The following is a 19,629-nucleotide window of genomic DNA, read 5'->3' on the forward strand; positions in this document are numbered from 1 at the left end:
CACAATGTGGAAGGAGAGAACCAGTACCCTCAAGTTGTACTCTGCCTACCACTCACAAGCACACACACATAAGTTTGATGAAATAATTTTTTAAAAAGAAATTCCAAACATCTGAAAGCCTTTCCATGAATCTTTTTTGGACAGAATGGCTAAGAAGTACAATATGAAGCTAATATATAAAAAAACATTTCGGGAATTCTATGAAGAGAAGATTAAGAACAATGAAAACAAAATGCTCTTAAAACGAATGCAGGCCCTGGAGGTAAGTATACAGAAAAAGTATAGAGACTCTAGGATGTGAATTTGTTTGGTATTTTGGGCTCCTTTCAAAGTTCTTCAAACGTTGTGTAGTTAGGTGTATTGTGCAGTTTATAGTTGCTGTAGATACTCTACTTTTAAGAATGGAGGCTGATAAAGACTCTTCCATAGTGGATGTTCAGTAAACACTTCGTGAATGAATGAGTGGTCTTCTTATCAAATTCTGTTTCCTAGGTAGAACTACTTTAAAATAAGGTTTCTCAACCCCAGAACTATTGGCATTGTGGACTGGAAAGAATCCTCTTCTGTGCTCTGGTAGTACATTCAGAGCACTTCTGGCCTCTACCTATTAGATGCCTACCTGTAGTACCCATGTCCCTGCTGTGACAGGCATGTTTCCTACTGGGTAAAAATCAAGATCTCCCTATCTAGAACAGCTCTTTATGACTAGGTCAGCGGTTTAGGGCCCTCCTGGCCAGGATCTACAGCAAGCTTATGCTAGGGAGAAATTTGTTCTGTGATGACTCTGGTGGGTTATATACTAAGACCAAGGCTGCTTGACTCCTGTGCTTCTTCCAGTGCAGCAGTGAGAGAGAGACATTGCACAGTCACTGCCTGCTCTCCCAGTGCAGCAGTGAGAGAGAGAGAGAGAGAGAGAGAGAGAGAGACACTGCACAGTCACTGCCTGCTCTCCCAGTGCAGCAGTGAGAGAGACACTGCACAGTCACTGCCTGCCCTCCCAGTGCAGCAGTGAGAGAGAGAGACACTGCACAGTCACTGCCTGCCCTCCCAGTGCAGCAGCGAGAGACACTGCACAGTCACTGCCTGCCCTCTCAATGCAGTAGTGAGAGACACTGCACAGTCACTACCTGCTCTCCCAGTGCAACAGTGAGAGAGAGAGACACTACACAGTCACTGCCTGCCCTCTCAATGCAGTAGTGAGAGACACTGCACAGTCACTACCTGCTCTCCCAGTGCAACAGTGAGAGAGATAGACACTGCACAGTCACTGCCTGCTCTTCCAGTGCAGCAGTGAGAGAGACACTGCACAGTCATTGCCTGCTCTCCCAGTGCAGCAGTGAGAGAGAGAGACACTGCACAGTCACTGCCTGCCCTCCCAGTGCAGCAGCGAGAGACACTGCACAGTCACTGCCTGCTCTCCCAGTGCAGCAGCGAGAGATACTGCACAATCACTGCCTGCCCTCTCAATGCAGTAGTGAGAGACACTGCACAGTCACTACCTGCTCTCCCAGTGCAACAGTGAGAGAGAGAGACACTGCACAGTCACTGCCTGCTCTTCCAGTGCAGCAGTGAGAGAGAGAGAGAGACACTGCACAGTCACTGCCTGCTCTCCCAGTGCAGCAGCGAGAGACACTGCACAGTCACTGCCTGCCCTCTCAATGCAGTAGTGAGAGACACTGCACAGTCACTACCTGCTCTCCCAGTGCAACAGTGAGAGAGAGAGACACTGCACAGTCACTGCCTGCTCTTCCAGTGCAGCAGTGAGAGAGAGACACTGCAGTCACTGCCTGCTCTCCCAGTGCAGTAGTGAGAGAGAGAGAGAGAGAGAGACACTGCACAGTCACTTCCTGCTCTCCCAGTGCAGCAGTAAGACACTGTACAGTCATTGCCTACTCTCCCAGTGCAGCAGTGAAACACTGTACAGTCACTGCCTGCTCTCCCAGTTCAGCAGTGAAACACTGTACAGTCACTGCCTGCTCTCCCAGTGCAGCAGTGAGACACTGTACAGTTACTGCCTGCTCTCCCATGCAGCAGAGAGAGACTGCACAGTCACTTCCTGCCCTCCCAGTGCAGCAGTGAGACACTGTACAGTCGCTGCCTACTCTCCTGGTACAGCAGTGAACACTGCACAGTCACTGCCTGCTCTCCCTCTTCCTTTTATTAAGGCTATGTAAAGTATTCAATGTGCATGTTACTTGTTAGAATAATAGAGTAGCAGAATATAGTCATGCAATATTTAAGATGTTTCATTTAATTTAGAGTATTCTCTCTTTTTTTTTTGTTTTTTGTTTTGTTTTGTTTTGTTTGTTATGAGACAAGGTCTCATTCTGTGCTACCACTTGGCCTGGAATTCACTGTATAGTGTAGATGGCCTTCAAATTTGCAGCAGTCTTCTTGCCGCTCCTGAATGCTGGGCTACCGGTGTGAGCTCCGTCAACTTAGAATATTCTTTTAAATGCTTGAAACCTAGCCTGTCTTGCTTATTGTGTTCAACCCATGAAAGAAGCAAAACAATCACTCTTTTAGGAATGGGCAGCCTAGTATGGTTCAGGGTCACATAGCTGTTATATAATTCAGTTTTATGGGTGGCCATCATTCTGTTCAAGTTTCAACCATACTTATTCCCCCACATTGTCAAATGCGAGGATCTTAAAATACTAATTGACTTTTGTTCAGCTATCCATCCTGTACTTGAGAATTAAGAATGTTTTTATATGCATCCTATATTTTAGAATTATGAATGTTTTTATTGGCTTTGTATTAGGGTAGGAGCTTGGCTTTGTTTGCCCTGAGGTAGAAAGGAAAAGGAGAAGCTGTAATTCCTCACATGCTTGCAAACCTTAGCAAATTGATCTTCCCTGATAGATAGTACATGTTCATTCAACCATTGCTTTCTTTCAGTATGTAAACAATGGATTTCTGTAATTGATTTTAAAAGTATTTAAATAATTAGATACAAGAGAGCAAGGATCTTAAAGTTTTTGTTTTGTTTTTATTTTACTTTTTTATTATTTTTTAATGAGACTCACATATAGGCCTTGAATCCAGTATAGTGTAAGAGTAGGTAGTCTGTGTAGGTATTCAAAGTACAGTGAGTATATAAAAAGGAAGAAGGCAGCAAGGATGTAGACAGAAGCATGAGAAAACAGTATTGAGTGTTGTTACTAGTAACTTCCTTTCTTAAGCATACTGCTTTTTTCAGTTTGCCTTCTTCTTTATATATATATTATATATTATATTATATTATATATTTATATATATATATATATTCTTGATATGATCCTGGCTGTCTGGGAGCGTGAGCAGAAATAGCCTGTTTGGGAAAGCATTTTGGCTTTTTATTTCTTGACTGAGTTCCTCCTATGAAGGACATTGAGACTAAGGGTGGACACAGTGATCATGCTCTTGGTGCTTTAGTCCAAACCAGAGATTTTAAGAGATTCTTGATATTTGCAGAAAGTCTTCTGAAGCATACAGCCATTGGCTGGCTCCGGCTTTCAGCACTAGCCCTTCACTACTCCCCGTAGTCCTCAGAGGAGGAAGGATGACGGGAGGTAAGGGCCGAGACACTAGGATCCCAACAGTCTGACGCCCACTTTTGTTTTCACTGAGAACTTTCTTGGGAGGCGTTTCTGGAAGAGTTACTCCCTTGAGAAGTACTAGCTTATGTACATTATTTGTTGTTGCTCCTGGGGAGGGCAGTTTTGTAGTTCTTACCATTTATTTGGTTCATCTGTCGGTAAAGGATGAGGTGTCTGCAGATATGCAGAACAGCTCATGGTGGAGTTGGAACTAGTAAGTTGACTGATTTATGACAGAATAAGTGAGAGCCATTCAAAATAAAGTTCTGAAGCCTCGTGGTGTGGTGACACTGAAGTCAAGAGGTTGAAACTCCAAGAAAACTTATAGCTAGAGTTTTCCTGGTCCTGCCTGGCCCACGGTCAGGACAAATCTCTCTCACCCGCCAGTCCCGCAGCCACTCAGACCCAACCGAGTAAACACAAAGAGACTTATATTGCTTACAAACTGTATGGCCGTGGCTCATATATATACAGTTGGCTTCTTGTTATCTAGTTCTTCTATCTTAAATTAACCTATTTCTATAAATCTATACCTTGCCACATGGCTCATGGCTTACCAGTATCTTACATGTTGGTACTCATGGCAGCGTCTCCTGACTCAGCCTTCCTGTTCTCAGAGTTCTCTTCTCTGCTTGTCCCGCCTATACTTCCTGCCTGGCTACTGGCCAATCAGCATTTTATTTATACAGAGCAATATCCACAGCAAAAACTTTTAAAATCGCTTTTGTTAAGATTGGATAAAAAGTAAAGCTGTGAATGCTGAGAATATGCAGGTCCCTCAAAGCCAAAATACTTTCTGCATGCATTTTAGTTTTGATTTTTCATAAAGGGTCTTGTTAGGTGGTCTAGGCTTTCCTAGAACTGGCAGTGCTGTGTCTCCTGAGTATTGGGATTCTAGGCATGTGTCACCAGTGCACTCTGAACAGCAAATAAATAGCTTTAGTTCCAACATCTGAATATGCAATAGGGTGTTCATAAAGAAAAAGGAAAAGGGACTGGGGGATGGCTCATTGGAAGACTTGAGTTAGAGCCCCAGACCGATAAAGTAGCTGGTCACAGTTGATGGGGTTTGTAATCGTAGGGCAGATGACCTAACCTCCAAGCTCCAGAACTGTGAGAGACCCTGCCTCAAAGACTAAGGTGGATGATTCATCCTAGGTTGACCTCTGGCCTACACTTACACATACCCTAAAAAAGGGGTGGGGAGTGGGAGTAAAGTAGACATTCGTAAATCATCCCCATATAAGTTTCTTAGGACAACCTAGGTTTTAAAGTGGTTACGTCCAGCCCAGTTTCTTAGAATATTAAAGACAAAAGACTTGTAGTGTATAATATATTGCTTAAAATGAATTAAACATAGCACTTGAGGCAATTTACAACACTACCTTTTTTCAACAATTTTTAGATTATAACAGGAAAAGCCCTTTGCCAGAACTCAAGAAGATGTAAATGTTTTCTGTTAAATGACCCCTTTTGAGGATTAAATTATATAATTTGTCCAAGCTGTAAATAGATTATGATAGAAGTTGGCCAATGTTTTGGAGATAATTACCTCTCCTGCCTTTTTCTGTTATGGTAAAACTGTATAGGGCCTGGAGAAATGGGTTAGCAGTTCAGTGCCCTTGCAGAGGATTTGAGTTTGATTCCCAGCACCCACATCAGGTGGCTTAAAACCATCTGTAACTCTAGCCTCAGGAGATTCCCAAGGGCCTTCTGGTCTCTGTGGGTACCAGCACCTACACACACACACACACACCACAAATCTTGAAAAGAAAAAAAAGTATGTGTAGTTGTGAAACAATACTTAAGGATTATTCTTACGGTTTCAGTGATTTACTCTGTCAAACTGCTATAAATGTAGTGAGATCTCTTAACTGGAATTTGCATTTGCTTCCTTAGCCATACCCTGCAAATGAGAGCTCTAAACTTGTCTCTGAAAAGGTTGGTGACTATGCACATGCAGCAGAGTACATGAAGAACAGTCAAGTAAGGTTACCTCTGGTAAGTTTCCAGCTTTTAAAGTCAGAAAAAGGAGCATGTGTGTATGGAGGTTATTTCAGTTGTTTACAATATTTGGGCTTACTTAAGGATTACAAATTTGGCAAATAATAATCTGTTTCGCCTAAATTGTGATAACTTTTGATGCTGTGGAACATAAAATATATTTTAGTGAGTAGCATAGAGAGCTTTTATGAGGCAGCTAAGGGTGGGGAAAAATCATAGGCTTGGTTTGTAAGATTCCTTTCTAATTCAGTGTTCCAGAGACAGAATTCCAAGCTCTGTGAACTTAGAGGATGGGAGAATAGTATGTTTTCATTTGTATTGACTTTATGCAGGCTCTCACTTTTTTTTTTTTTTTTCCTTTTTTCTTTTTCTGAGACAGGGTTTCTCTGTGTAACAGCCTTATCTGTCCTGGAACTAGCTTTGTAGACCAGGCTGGCCTCGAATTCAGAGATCCACCTGCCTCTGCCTCCTGAGTGCTGGGATTAAAGGCGTGCGCCACCACTGCCTGGCTTTTTCTTTTTCTTTTTTTTAAAGCAGGTTCTCACTTTTAAAAATTCAGTATGTGATGGTAAGACAAGCCCTAACAGTCCCAGTGAAAATTGCAGACATTTTCATAGCACGTTTCTCTTAATATCTTAGAGTATTCTTCCCTCGTAATTTCTTCAAACTTCCTGGGTCCTAGAGCTGACACTAGATCTTAGGAAGGCGGTGGCCTGTACGAAGCTGCACATGTCTGTCTTACTGTCTTGAAATTTTCTCTCTTTTCTTGGCAAGTGCAGTTTATTTTATGATGCATACTTTATGCTTCTTTTGGTAAAACACAGTGTTGTTTTTCATTTTTAAGTTATAGATTTAAGATGTTTGTTTCAGTTATTATGACCCCTCCAACAACAACTCAGCATTGAGATTAACTTCCTATAAAGAAATTTGTATTTTCTTGCTGAAACATTTGCTACTTCCCAATATTATGGACAATGAATATTATATATTATATTATATTGTATTGTAAACTGAGATTATGTCTTTAATATTTTTCAGAAAGTTAATCTTACTGATTGTTTTTAGATGTGTATATCATAGTGTTATGTGCATTGTGTTTTTATAATGAAGTTAGAGGATTTTGCCACCTATCCTCTATTAAACAATAAGCTTATGTTTACTTCTGCATTGAATCTAAAGCTTCCTTTCTTTTATAATTTTAGGGAACCTTAAGTAAGTCAGAATGGGAAGCTACAAGTGAGTATATCATCCAGCTAACTGACAATTTCAGTGATTCTGTTTAAAGGGAATCATTGAGACTTGAAAATGTTAGAGTTTTTCTGATATGTTTTGTGCTTATGCTGATACATTGAAACACATATCTCCCACATATTTTTATATATATGTAAAATCTCCACTTGGCACATCTGCGCAGTGACAAAAGAAAGTATCTGTAGGCTGTTATTCAACATACATTCATGAGCATACATAAATATTTTCATTCCGTGTTTGTTAATAAGCAGCTGCCTCTGTCTTCACCTCAGGATCCTGTTGAATTCCTTGGCTATAGGATACTCCCATGGATATTACTTTATTTGGCCATTCATATGCTGACAGTAAGGGGAGACTGTAGAACACTAAGCAAGGCAGAGTGAGCAGGGGAAACAGATGGTATACAGACACATCCTGACACGAGACTGGTGTCTTCAGAGGCTAATCCACAATCATGGCAGATATCATACAGAGTCCTGGGCTTCTGCGCAGAGTAATGTGGAGGACTTCTGTTTGCAGATCCTTAATGTTAAGATAGAAGGATCCTAATCTTTTACATGGATGTCTTGGGAACTTGAGCACAGTTCATGCTGTCCATTTAAATGTTTGTTTATTATGTTGAAGGCAAAAGTAGTAATCAGAGACACTATTTAATAACATTGAATGTTGACTTACAGAATTATATGAAAGGACTTCAGGGGATTAAAATGCAAACAAGTCTACCTTCTAGAGTTTAATGGAAGAAACAAACACAAATAAATATGGCCAGACAATTTAAATGCTGAAGAGGGGAAGGTAGATGGAGAGTTTAAAGGTAGATTATCAAACCAGCGAAATCTGAGAAGTACTAATACTGATTACTATTGAGTGTTCAGGAGTATCTGATGCTGCTCTAAACATGTCATCTGTTGTAATTCATGTAATCCCCACAAACATAAGGAGTTGACTATTTATTATGGCGTCACAGGAGATGCAGTTTAAGGCTTAGTTAAGTTAACTTAGTTAAGAACTAATCTGCTTGACTGAGTTCCCATTCTCTTAATCATAGCCTCATAGAAGTCCTTACTGTGAGCAAGACTTTCAGAAATTGAGTTTCAGATTGTGTATCTGAAATCCGATTCTAGCGTTCTTAGTGGTGTTAAATGGCTAAGAAGATTTTTGTGTTGAAATATACTTAGGTGATTCTATATCTACTCCAAAACCACTCAAATAATAGACCTCAGAGAATGAATGATGTTTTTCTTTCTCAGTGCTGCTTGAGAACATTTTCCCTGATGAGATGAGTAACTAAACTCTGACTTCTATTATTTCTTCTTTAGGTATCTACTTGGTTTTTGCCTTTGAGAAACAGCAGTAAGCACTTAGTTGCCTCAGAGCAGCATTCCATCCCTACAGATGGAGCAAACCATCTCAGATACATGTGACAGCTGTTTGTTTATTTGAATAGTAAGTTGTAAGTGTGGAGGATGCTGCCAGAAAGTCCAGTGTGTAACTGACATTTACTGTCTGTGACAGGTTAGCAGTGTGTGTGTGTGCGTGTATATAAGAACGCTTCATCTTTAAGATCTATTTTTAAGTGATATTCTAAGAATTGTTTCCCTCTACTGTCGAAAACGATAACAGAGCACTTCAGAGCAGCTGACCTCTCCACAGTGCTGTGATTTGCTGAGTGTGTTTACAGAGTTGAATTTACTTACAACCGCTGTAGAACTGGCGGAGGAGCACCAGTTCACCACCATGCACTCGAAGTTTTGTTACAGTGTTTTTCCAGATGTGTTCTGTACATTTGAATGTAAGTGTTCACTATATATTGCTAAAGTTATAAGATTAAAATTTGATTTTTAGATTGTCATAAGAGCAACCTGGCTAGATTTTGACTGTGTTTCAATAAAATAATTATTTGCTAATACCATGAAATTCTGAGAATCTATAGAAAATTTTAGATGGCAGCATAGAGAAATTATGGAATGGTTTGGTATTCTGTTAAGAATTTCCTACCATAGCAATTAATATATCCAACTATTGAGATTTAATTAAGGTACTTTGAACTTTCTTCATTGGACAGTGATTCCATGGTTCGATTTTCTAAAGATTTTGTGAAAATGCCATGTCATAATCCTGTTCCATATTTTCTTCCCATGTATATATGCAAGTGCAACAGGAGTAGCGCAGTAAGGGAAACAGGTAGACTTGAGATGGATCCTCACCACTAAGAGATCCCAGTTACTAATGCTCTTTCCTTCATCTTTCAGTCCCAAACAAGCAGCCCATGCTCTTTTCTTCCAGTGTTGGTACTTGACACAGCAGAACCCACTGTCTAATTGTCATTAAGACATGCATTTGTTGAGGCGTTAATGGTATAGAGGTCGGCATGGCTGCCTTCCAAATATTTGTTTGCTCTCTTACAATCATTAAAATTGTCATTAAGTTGTGAATTACAGAATTGACTTCTAGAACTGATGCCTGTGTGAACTGCTGTCTTACATTTAAGAAACTTGACAGCCTTTAGATGCATCTAAAAACTTGAGAGCAAATACAATTATATATTCTTTTAAAAGTCATTTATTTAAAGGACAATTTACAAAGATCTTGCTTTCTGTAAAACGCTATAGTACTTGCTTTAAAAGTGGGCTCAGGGCTGGAGAGATGGCTCAGCAGTTAAGAGTGCTGGCTGCTCTTACAGAAGACCAGATTCAGTTGCCAGCACCCACATGGTAGCTTATAACTGTCTCTGACTCCAGTTTCTGGGGATCTGACACCATCTTCTGGTCTCCGTGGGCACCAGGCATGCACATAGTGCATATATACATATATACATACATACATACATATATATATACATACATATATATATATGTATGTATGTATGTATGCATGCAGGCAGAACACTCATGCATACAAAATAAAAATAATTATTAAAAAAATTGAAAGCATAATCAGTTTATGTATTGTTACTGCTCATAGTATTAGAAGTAGCTTTGGTGCAGGGTTTGGGGTGTGGGGATGAAAGTTCTTGCTCTTAGAAATTTAGGCTCATTTTATTCCTGGGGAAGGTACTAAGTATTTTATGGTTTGGCAGGTAGGGAAAGCTTTGTCACAATTCATGATCTCAGTTAATAGGTAATGCATCAATTTTTAGTCTTTCTGTCCTTTCCATTCCATTTCATGGGTTGTTTTTAGGAGAGAAGAATTCCTCAAAGGGTGGAGTAATTGATGGCTGTCCAGTCACAAGAAGAGAAATGTGGAGTTCCTAGGCCCTTTGCTGAGGAGTCATAAGGAACTGAACTGGGTCTGAGATGGGCTGTAGTTATTACACCTATTGTCATAGGCATAAAAGAGTTCCCATGAGGCCACCCTACAGCAAACAGGTTAAGCAGCTACCTTTTTCCTTTTGTGTTCTTATCTGTTCAGCCTCCTCCCCTACACTGCTCCTTGCTGAAGTTAAATGACTCAAGATGAATTCTTGAGGACGAGAATGGGAAGGTGGCCTTTTCCACTGTTTATCAACAGATGAGACTTTTTCCAGCATACTGGAGTTTACATGTTTAATTTTGTCAGGACTTGTAGTATGTGACGAGAAAGGCGTGGCTTTTCATTACAGGATCCAGGAAGAGTCCCTTGTTTTGGGTTCAGTGATAAGAATGGTTCAGAGGAGCTGTTCAGACACTCCCAGGCCTGCCACACAGGGTATCCTCCAAGGTTGAGTTTCATAATGAAGATCAGGGGCTGGAAACATGGCTCAGAGGCTAAGAATGCTTGCTACTCTTTCAGAGGACTGGAGTTTGGTTCCCACACACACATCAGGTGGCTCACAACTGCTTGTAATCCAGCTGCAGGGACTTCAACACTCTCTTCTGGTTCTGCTGTCACCTGCACACATGCACAAACATGCAGACACATAAATAAAAATAAACCTGCAGAAATGAAGACCACGTGGGCCGTTCGTGAGAATGGCCCAACTTGAATTGGCCCGGGGACAAATCTGCGTTGTAGTAGGACCTAAAAAGCTGACATGGGATTATTTGGGTCTAGAATTTACTCAGGGAAACACTCCAGTGTATACAGTGTTGATGGAGAGAAAGTGAGGAGTTGTCGGTCCCTGGCAGTCCTTCTGGTGGCCTAACGCACAGAGAGCCGCAGGCCTGCTGGAGCTGACTCATACACTTTACAGACTGACTCTCCTCAGTACAAGAAGGCTGTGACTGAGCAGAGTCCCTTAAGAGTGATGGGCCTGTGTGGTGACTGAATGGCTGAGAGAGGATACAGATTTTCTCAAGACCACAGCAACACTCCCATCCTGTGGTGGGCCTACACTCCTGCACTCACATACTTCCAAGAGTGGAACAAGTGAGTTCTGTGGCCTGAGCTGTTAGTTCTTGAGGCACCTTAACTTAGGTGCTCCAGTAAATAGGGTGTCCTGGTAGGCAACAGAGATAGACTGTCCTCTTCATGGTGTGGAGAGCTGGTCCTTGAACCAGACTTGTGGGATCTGGTTATACACTACAGGTGGTGGTGTTCCCCCAACCTTAGTGTGTGGATGTATCAGTGCAAGAGAGTCTGAGGGAAGATACAGAAATGCTGCTTTAGTGTGAGTTAAGTAGGCAGGCCTAATTTTATGGATTTGCTGGTTTAAACTCTGTTGAAGTGTTGCATCTGTACAGGCAATTGGATTCCTCACAGACAGAACATACATGAATTCATAAGCCAGAAGCTGGAGACTCCCTTCTACTCAACTGTCCCTTCCACAGCCATCCGGTTCTAAGCAAAAATCTAGTTTCATCTGGCTTGGAATATTACATGAATGAAATTAAAAATACATTCTTTGGCTTTCATTTGTCAGTGTTCATGAGATTCTTATTCTCAACAGTTGTACATTGTTCTCATGATTGTACAGTATTCCATTGTGTGAATAAACAACATTATCCAATGGTATTTTGGTTCATTTCTAGCTTGGGAACTGTACTACCACAGTTATTTAGCAAATGAGTTTTTGTGCACATAGCTATATATTTCCTACTAGGAATAAGATTGCAGGACCATAGTACATGTACCATATTCATAGTTATTGACAGCCACCCAGAAGCTTTCCAGAGTTTCCTACATTCTTGATAATACCAGCTATAATTTGAATGAGAATGGAGGCTCAAATATAGATTTGAATACTTGGACTATAGTTAGTGGAACTGTTTGGAAAGAGTTAAAGATGTGGTCTTGGAGGAGGTGTGTCACTAAGGAAAAGACCCAAATTAATAGAGATAATGAGGTGTTACAAGAGACACCAGTAAAGTCCAGAGGGTTGTAAGTACACACTTCAAAACCCAGAGTGTGTCGGGCATTGGTGGCGCACGCCTTTAATCCCAGCACTCGGGAGGCAGAGCCAGGCGGATCTCTGTGAGTTCGAGGCCAGCCTGGGCTACCAAGTGAGTCCCAGGAAAGGCACAAAGCTACACAGAGAAACCCTGTCTCGAAAAACCAAAAAAAACAAACAAACAAACAAAAAAAAACCCAGAGTGTACTAAGTTGGAAAAGCTAAAAGAAATGAATGAATTTCTTAATGCATCTGACCTACCAAAGTTAAACCAAGAAGAGATTTAGAAAAATGATATTGAAATGTCATTTTAAAACCTCCCATCCAAAACAAGCAAGCAAAGAAGCCCAAGCCCAGCTGGATTTCCCACAGGACTTCACTGGATATTCAAAGAACTCACACCGATGTTCGTCAGACTAGTCCATAAGAGAGAACAGGAATGATACCTCTAAATTCTTTTTATGAATCCAGAATGACGCAGATGCCTAAACTAGATAAGCACACATATAGAAGAAGAAAATTCTAGAACAAGCTAACTCCTCCATGAACATAGACGCAAAAATTCTCAATAGAAGACGTGTGAACCAAATTTTAGAACACATCCAAAAGATCGGCTACTGTGATAAGTGAGCTTCATCCCAGAGTTTACTGTGAGCGAGCCACCTCAATTAGATGTTGTCTTTATAAGAGTTGCTATGGTCGTGGTGTCTCTTCACAGCAATAGAAAACCCACCTAGGACAGATCTCAACGTAAGACTTGATAACTTGAATCTGTTAGAGGAGAAAGGAGGGAATATGGGCATGTACATAGGACTATAGCAGGAATTAAGACTTAAAAATTGACTAATGAGACCAAACACTAAGAAAACAGACAACTCTTAGAAGAAATAGGAGTGGTTAAGAATTTCTTAAAATATTCAACATCCTTAGCTGTCACAAAATTGAAAATTAAGACTACCTTGAGATTTTATCTTACCCCAGCCAGAATTGACTAATATTAAAATCAAATCCACAGATGACACCAAGTGCTGGTGTGGATATGAGGTAAGGGGAATACTTATTCACTGTTGGGAGTGAAAACTGCTGCAGCCACTGTGGAAATCAGTATGGGTGTCTCCCCAGCACTAAAAGTAGATCTATTATGTGACCCAATAGTACTCCTGGGTATATACCTGACTATATAGAGAGATGTTTACTCATCACTGGTGCTGTTCTATTTACAATAGCCAGGAAATGAGCATATCCCAGATGTCCATCAACTAGTGCATGGATAATGAAAATGTGATATATACGTACAATGGAATTTTATTCAGCTTTAATGAAAAATGAAATAAAATTTGCAGGTAAATGGATGGAGCTGGAAACAATCATTCTGAGTGAGGTAATTCAGATCCAGAAAGACAAATACTGCATGTACTTTTTCATATGTAGATCTAGCTTCTTTAGATATGTGTGCTTAAATCGGAGTAGCTGTGCAAGTCAGGAAGCTAGAGTATGGGATTTCAAGAGAAAGAGACGGTAGAACACAGGTAACGTAAAGAAGGAAAGGAATAATGAAGCAGAAAATGTTAAGTGGGGTGAGGGGTGGGAGGGCAGGATCGAGGAGGGAGTACAACCAGGAATACCTAACTGTAAAGTCCTTTGAGAAAAGCCACATGGGAACCAACTATTGTATAAACTTCTTAAAATATATACACACACGTATAGAAGTTTAGATGGGGTTACCATATATAGGGGGTAATGCTCCCATATGACATAGGCTGTCACACAAAAAGCCAGTGACAGGTTTGTGCTGCCTTTTTTCTACTTGCTGGTCAATGGGGTCTCACAGAACGCCCTTCCTCCCCCCCCCAAAAAAAAAAAAACTTTAAAAGTCATTGCCATGGCTTTAGTTGTCTGTAGAACTTGATAAGACCATATTTCCACCATGTGGAAGACATCACATACTCAAGTAATAGAACATGGAGAAAGCAAGCCAGTATCCACCTGGAAGCTTCATCTACATTGGCTAGCTTTCATAGGGTACTGGGTGCAGCGCACCACTACTGCGGGAGAAAAGCAATCAACATTCCTACCCAACTGAGAGGCCTGCAAACTATGATAACAACCAGCTTGGCAAGATAGGTCCATTGGTACCATAGTGGTGTAGATGTTAGAAGGGTAAGCAATCACTTTCTGATTGCATCTAAAGCCTGCTCCACAAGACAGAACTCATGCTGAGTAGATGATGGGCCTACTATGACTAACTTCTAATCTAAATGGATGTTTCAAACTGTCCTCTAAATACTTATCACTATAAATACAGGGATGGGTCACTGTATATAAATCAATGTGTAATACACTATATAAATGGACTCAAAGACAAGTCATGTGATTATCTTAATAGATGCAGAAAAGACTTGACAAAAAACCAACATCTTCATAGTAAAATGTCTGAAGATACTAAGAATATGAGGAAACTACCTCAACATAATCAAAGCTATATACGGCAGACTTATAGTCAGCATTATATTAAGCAGAAACCTTATGGAATTTCCGCTAAAACCAAGAGGAGTAACTGCTTTTCTCCACACTTATTTCATATAATACTTGAGACCAGTGAGACCAGTAAGAAACACATAAAAAGATACAGATAAAAAAAAGGGAGCTCAAAAAAAAAGGGAGAAATAAAATTATCTTGTTTGTAAATGATGCACTTTTATATGTAAGAGACCCTAAAGAATTTGGATCAGGGGAAAAAAAAAAAAAAAAACACAGCAAAGTGGCAGGATGCAAAATTAACACATCACAACCAGCAGCCTTCCTGTATGTCAGTAACAAACATACCATAAAGAAACCTGGGAAACTCCCATTCGCAACAGACAAAACAAAAACCAAAAAAAAAAAAAAAAAAAACCTTGAAATATACCTAAACAAGGAAGTAAAAGACCTGTGTAATGAAACATTTAAAACTGAAGAAAAAAGCTGAAGATGCTAGAAGATGGAAGGACCTCACATGCTCACAGATCAGCATTTTGTGAAAATAGCTATAATATCAAAGTCAATGTACAGATTCATTGCAATTTTCAATAATGTGCACAGAAATTAAGAAAAAGTTCATATGGAAGTACAGAGATCCTAGATAGCCAAAGCAATCTTGAACAAAAAAGAACAATTCTGGAAGTATCACCATGCCTGGTTTCAAGTTATAATAGGGTTAAACTCAGCAGCATCTTGAAGGAACCAGTCCTGGTGGCTGTGAAATGCTCCTCACAGAGGCCGTGGCATGCCAAAGCGCATAGCTCCTCAGCTGGGCTGCCAGCTGTCAGATCCCATCAATGCTTCCCAGAGTTGGAAACTGGGTTTTGCTGTATAACCTCAGTTTGGCCCGCCTTCCCTCTCTCCTTCCCTCCCTCCCTCCCCCCTCTCTCTGTCTCTCTCTGTCTCTCTGTCTCTGTCTCTCTGTCTCTGTCTCTGTCTCTCTGTCTCTCTCTCTCTCTCTCTCTCTCTCTCGTGTGTGTGTGTGTGTGTGTGTGTGTCTGTCTGTCTGTCTGTCTGTAGCCAAGTCTCACCAGAGCTTTCAGGCTCTGACTTTTCCAAAGAACGACTTAGCAGGCACACTGGTGAGCCAGTTTGTCCCAGAAAGACAAAGAACAGGGCGGATCAGGTCATGTGAGCCGGGCAGTATTTAATCAGTGAGTTAGAGGAAGAGAGGGGGAAAGGTAAAGAGAATCATTAGCTGGAAAATCCATCTGTGTGCACCTAAGGGAAAAGATTTGTCACGCTGGAAGCACCACAGAGCTAAGAGTTATGGTGGACCACTAGGTGGCGTTGCAAACACGACTGCTAAACTGCTTGCCCGTGGCAGCAAGTAGCACCTGAACTCAGTAGGTCAGAGAGGCGGCAATCTGGGCGGGAGGAGGCTGTTTAAAAGCAGAATGGTGAGGTGCTAGGTCAGGTTGGGAGGCGACTGCGCGCTGGTGATGGCCCTGCTCTCTTGCCGAGGTCCGCTCTGGTGGACATCAGGTGCTCTCGCAGAGTGAGGTGTCCAGAGAGGGCGCCTGGTCCGGATGCGAGACCAAAGCCGGGGAAACAGACACAACTCTATTTCCCAGAAACCGCCTGGAAACAGTGAGGAATCATGCCTACCTTTGCATGGAGGAGAGCAGAATGGGTGAGCCAGCTTGTGCAGGGAGATTTTAAACAGCTGGGTATGATGTTTAAAGCAACGGTAGAATGGGTCCATACCTTTGAGGTGTAAATGTTTTGCAAATGATTACAATCCAATAGCTTTACCTCATTGCTAATACAACGGCTCTCTGAGTGTGTCTTGTTCTAACATTTCATAGGCATTTCTTCATACTGTGCTCATGTGGGACAAATAAATTAGCAGTCAGACTCAATGAAATTCAGACTTTTTAGAATTTAAGGAAAATATTTGAGGGGAAAGCACTGTTGTTTTTCTCTATTTAACACACTGTCAAGTAACCTTATGTATTGGAGGCGGTAACTCTGCGTTTCTTCTCAAGCTAAACGAGCACTTTGCTGCAGTCTGTTACAACCCTGGAGAGTATGCAGTGAGGATTTGTGGAGAGCTCTGCTTAGCGAGAAGACAGATCCACCTGCCTTTCTCCAGGGAATGTTGGTCTGTGTGGTCTTCAGAAATCCGGGCTCCCTTAAGCAAAATATGATGCAGTAGCCCCAGTCAGGTGAAAATCTGGAGACCGGCTGAGACTTTTATGGAGTTTTGATAGGGTTCAGGGGACGCTCTGAGAGCGGACTTAGGGGCCAGGAAATCAGACATGGAGAGGCTGTGCTTGGCATAGAGATGATGGAAGCTATTCCCGTAACCCGGGAGGGACAGAATGTGAGTAATTGGAAGCAGAGGCCTGCGAGAACACTACGCCTGTGTGTTACAGGGACGGAATTCCAGGCTCCAGGAAGACAGGTCAGGGTGAGGTGAACCAGGGTCCGGCTTCCAGTATGTTGTGTCTACCCACCCATTCTCTTCTGTGTACTTGCTCTGACGTGCTAGCGTGGTCTGTGTTCTATACTCTTAAGCTCTTGAGATCATAATAACACAACAACAAACACACCTGTCTTACAGCACCTTTAATGCTAAGAAGTGGAGCCGTTTTCTTCCAGCCATGAACTCCTCGTTTCAACTGCATTTCTTGAATCTTACTCCGAATGCCACAGAGGACAATAATTTAGGACCAAATGCCAAGAACATGTCTTCAGCCTGTGCGGACATGGGCATCGCTGTGGAGGTGTTCCTGACTCTGGGTCTTGTCAGCCTCTTAGAGAACATCCTGGTCATTGGGGCCATAGTGAAAAACAAAAACCTGCACTCACCCATGTACTTCTTCGTGGGCAGTTTAGCAGTCGCCGACATGCTGGTGAGCATGTCTAATGCCTGGGAGACCATCACCATATACTTGCTAAATAATAAACATCTGGTGATAGCAGACACCTTTGTGCGTCACATCGACAATGTGTTTGACTCCATGATCTGCATTTCTGTTGTGGCCTCCATGTGCAGTTTGTTGGCCATTGCCGTGGACAGGTACGTCACCATCTTCTACGCCTTGCGCTACCACCACATCATGACAGCGAGGCGCTCGGGGCTGATTATTGCGTGCATCTGGACTTTTTGCATAAGCTGTGGCATTGTTTTCATCGTTTACTATGAATCCAAGTATGTCATCATTTGCCTCATCTCCATGTTCTTCACCATGCTGTTCTTCATGGTGTCTCTCTATATACACATGTTCCTCCTGGCACGGAACCACGTCAAGCGCATAGCAGCTTCCCCCAGATACAGTTCTGTGAGGCAAAGGACCAGCATGAAGGGTGCTATTACCCTCACCATGCTCCTGGGGGTTTTCATTGTGTGCTGGTCTCCTTTCTTCCTTCACCTCATCTTAATGATTTCCTGCCCCCAGAACATCTATTGTTCTTGCTTTATGTCTTACTTCAACATGTACCTTATCCTCATCATGTGCAATTCTGTCATTGATCCCCTGATATATGCCTTCCGCAGCCGAGAGATGCGGAGGACCTTTAAAGAGATCATTTGTTGTCATGGCTTCAGACTAATTAGTAGGCTCTTTGGCAGGTATTAAACACGTTCCCCTCTCTGTGGCTCTCATCTCTCAGTCAATTAGGTTCAGCCAGAGGATAAGCAAGGTCTCTAGGGATCTCAAATGTATTCTCCTTTATCTCTTCTGCTGTTCAAACTTTTTTTTTTAACTTGTGTTCATTGTGTATCAAAACTATGCACGTGTGGATTGTCTCCATCATGGGAATGGTCTGTGACATGTATTTTTTTAACGTCTTACTCTTCCCCTACTTCCCATTCCGTTTCTAGGAGGCTTTACCATCCTCTGCCTGACCTGATAAGTGACCTTATGAGATGTGTAATACTCTGGGTGAGCTGTTACTGAAAGAAACCCTGTGGAGGTCTCGGACACCAGGAGCAGCTGTTTTGTTTTGTTTTTCTCTGCGTTCTTTTCAGGAATAGAGAGGCATCCCGATCTTTTCCATTTGAAACTTCTGTTTTATTTGCTGCTAGTTTCCATACAGCTCTCCTATCCTAGACTTCTCATTTATAGCTTATATTTAGAATTGTCTGAGGATCAACCTTAACTCCCTATTCTTCCATCCATCATAGTTTTGGGCTTATTCAGACGTAAAATTCTGTGCTACAAACCTTGCTTCTTGTTTCGTGAAAAATCTCCATGACTCTTTCCCCCTGTCTTATTTTGACTCAATTCAGCATTGCCAAGAAATGGTTTGGGGTCACATCAGGGACTGTAGGTACATTCCCACCCTCACTCCACGTAGCACATGCCCGTGGTCACGCTAGACTGGCTTTCTCCCACACTGTCTTTCAGCATCTCTTGGTGTCTGAAGCTTTGTCGCTATATGCTCTACACTATTTTAACCCGACTCAAGCAGTTGTCAAAGGCCCATTCTACAGCAAAGGAACACCGCGTTCTCCAGTCTGGCATGGAGGAAAGGAACACGCTCAGGTACTAACTGCCATTCCTTAATTTCACTCCAGGCTCCACAGCTGTGCTGACCTCCCAGGATGGCCCAAAGAACTACCTGGAAAAAAAAATAGGAGAACTTTTTGTAAAATTCAAAAGACACATAGGATTCTCTTTTTATGTAAAAGAACTGACCCACATGGGCTACCACAAACAGACATGAAGGGAGGATTCAGGTGTTGGTGGCCAGGGCAGTGTTTGGACACCCAGACATGCTTTGCTCAACTGAGCCAGTGGCCCGCTGGGTCCCAGTGTTCTCATCTGAAGGGAGGGAGGGTATGAGACCCGAGAGCTCACAGGCTCCATTTTGCAGTAGTATCTTGGTTTTAGTATTTTCTCTTTCACTGGACACTTGGTACCTAGACTGTTTCCAAATGAAAGAAAAAATGTAAATAAAGCAATGGGTATTGAGGTCATCCCTCAAGGAGCTACTGATGTAAGAGGGACCCTTTCT

The 19,629-nt window shown here is 41.8% G+C and overlaps 2 protein-coding genes across 3 annotated transcripts in view; both read left to right on the top strand.

Moving 5' to 3' along the window:
* Positions 1 to 8,745, top strand: part of Rnmt (RNA guanine-7 methyltransferase) — a 27,533-nt gene extending 18,788 nt beyond the window's left edge. For both annotated transcript variants that reach the window (XM_059246624.1, XM_059246623.1), the window contains exons 8-11: positions 145 to 262; positions 5,481 to 5,582; positions 6,788 to 6,821; positions 8,156 to 8,745. In XM_059246624.1, coding sequence (XP_059102607.1) covers positions 145 to 262; positions 5,481 to 5,582; positions 6,788 to 6,821; positions 8,156 to 8,193 — 292 coding nt within the window. In that variant the 3' untranslated portion in view covers positions 8,194 to 8,745. The remainder of the gene's footprint in view (positions 1 to 144; positions 263 to 5,480; positions 5,583 to 6,787; positions 6,822 to 8,155) is intronic.
* A 7,440-nt stretch (positions 8,746 to 16,185) lies between these two features.
* Positions 16,186 to 18,274, top strand: Mc5r (melanocortin 5 receptor). The gene has a single exon (XM_059246480.1). The coding sequence runs from the start codon at positions 17,271 to 17,273 to the stop codon at positions 18,246 to 18,248; it is 978 nt and encodes a 325-aa protein (XP_059102463.1). The 5' UTR covers positions 16,186 to 17,270; the 3' UTR covers positions 18,249 to 18,274.
* The last annotated feature ends 1,355 nt before the right edge of the window (positions 18,275 to 19,629 follow it).

The sequence above is a fragment of the Peromyscus eremicus genome, chromosome 19 (assembly GCF_949786415.1).
Source record: "Peromyscus eremicus chromosome 19, PerEre_H2_v1, whole genome shotgun sequence".
Lineage (NCBI taxonomy): Eukaryota > Metazoa > Chordata > Mammalia > Rodentia > Cricetidae > Peromyscus > Peromyscus eremicus.

Coding starts and splice junctions, on each gene's coding strand:
- Mc5r (XM_059246480.1), top strand. CDS start 17,271: ATGAACTCCTCGTTTCAACTGCATTTCTTGAATCTTACTCCGAATGCC.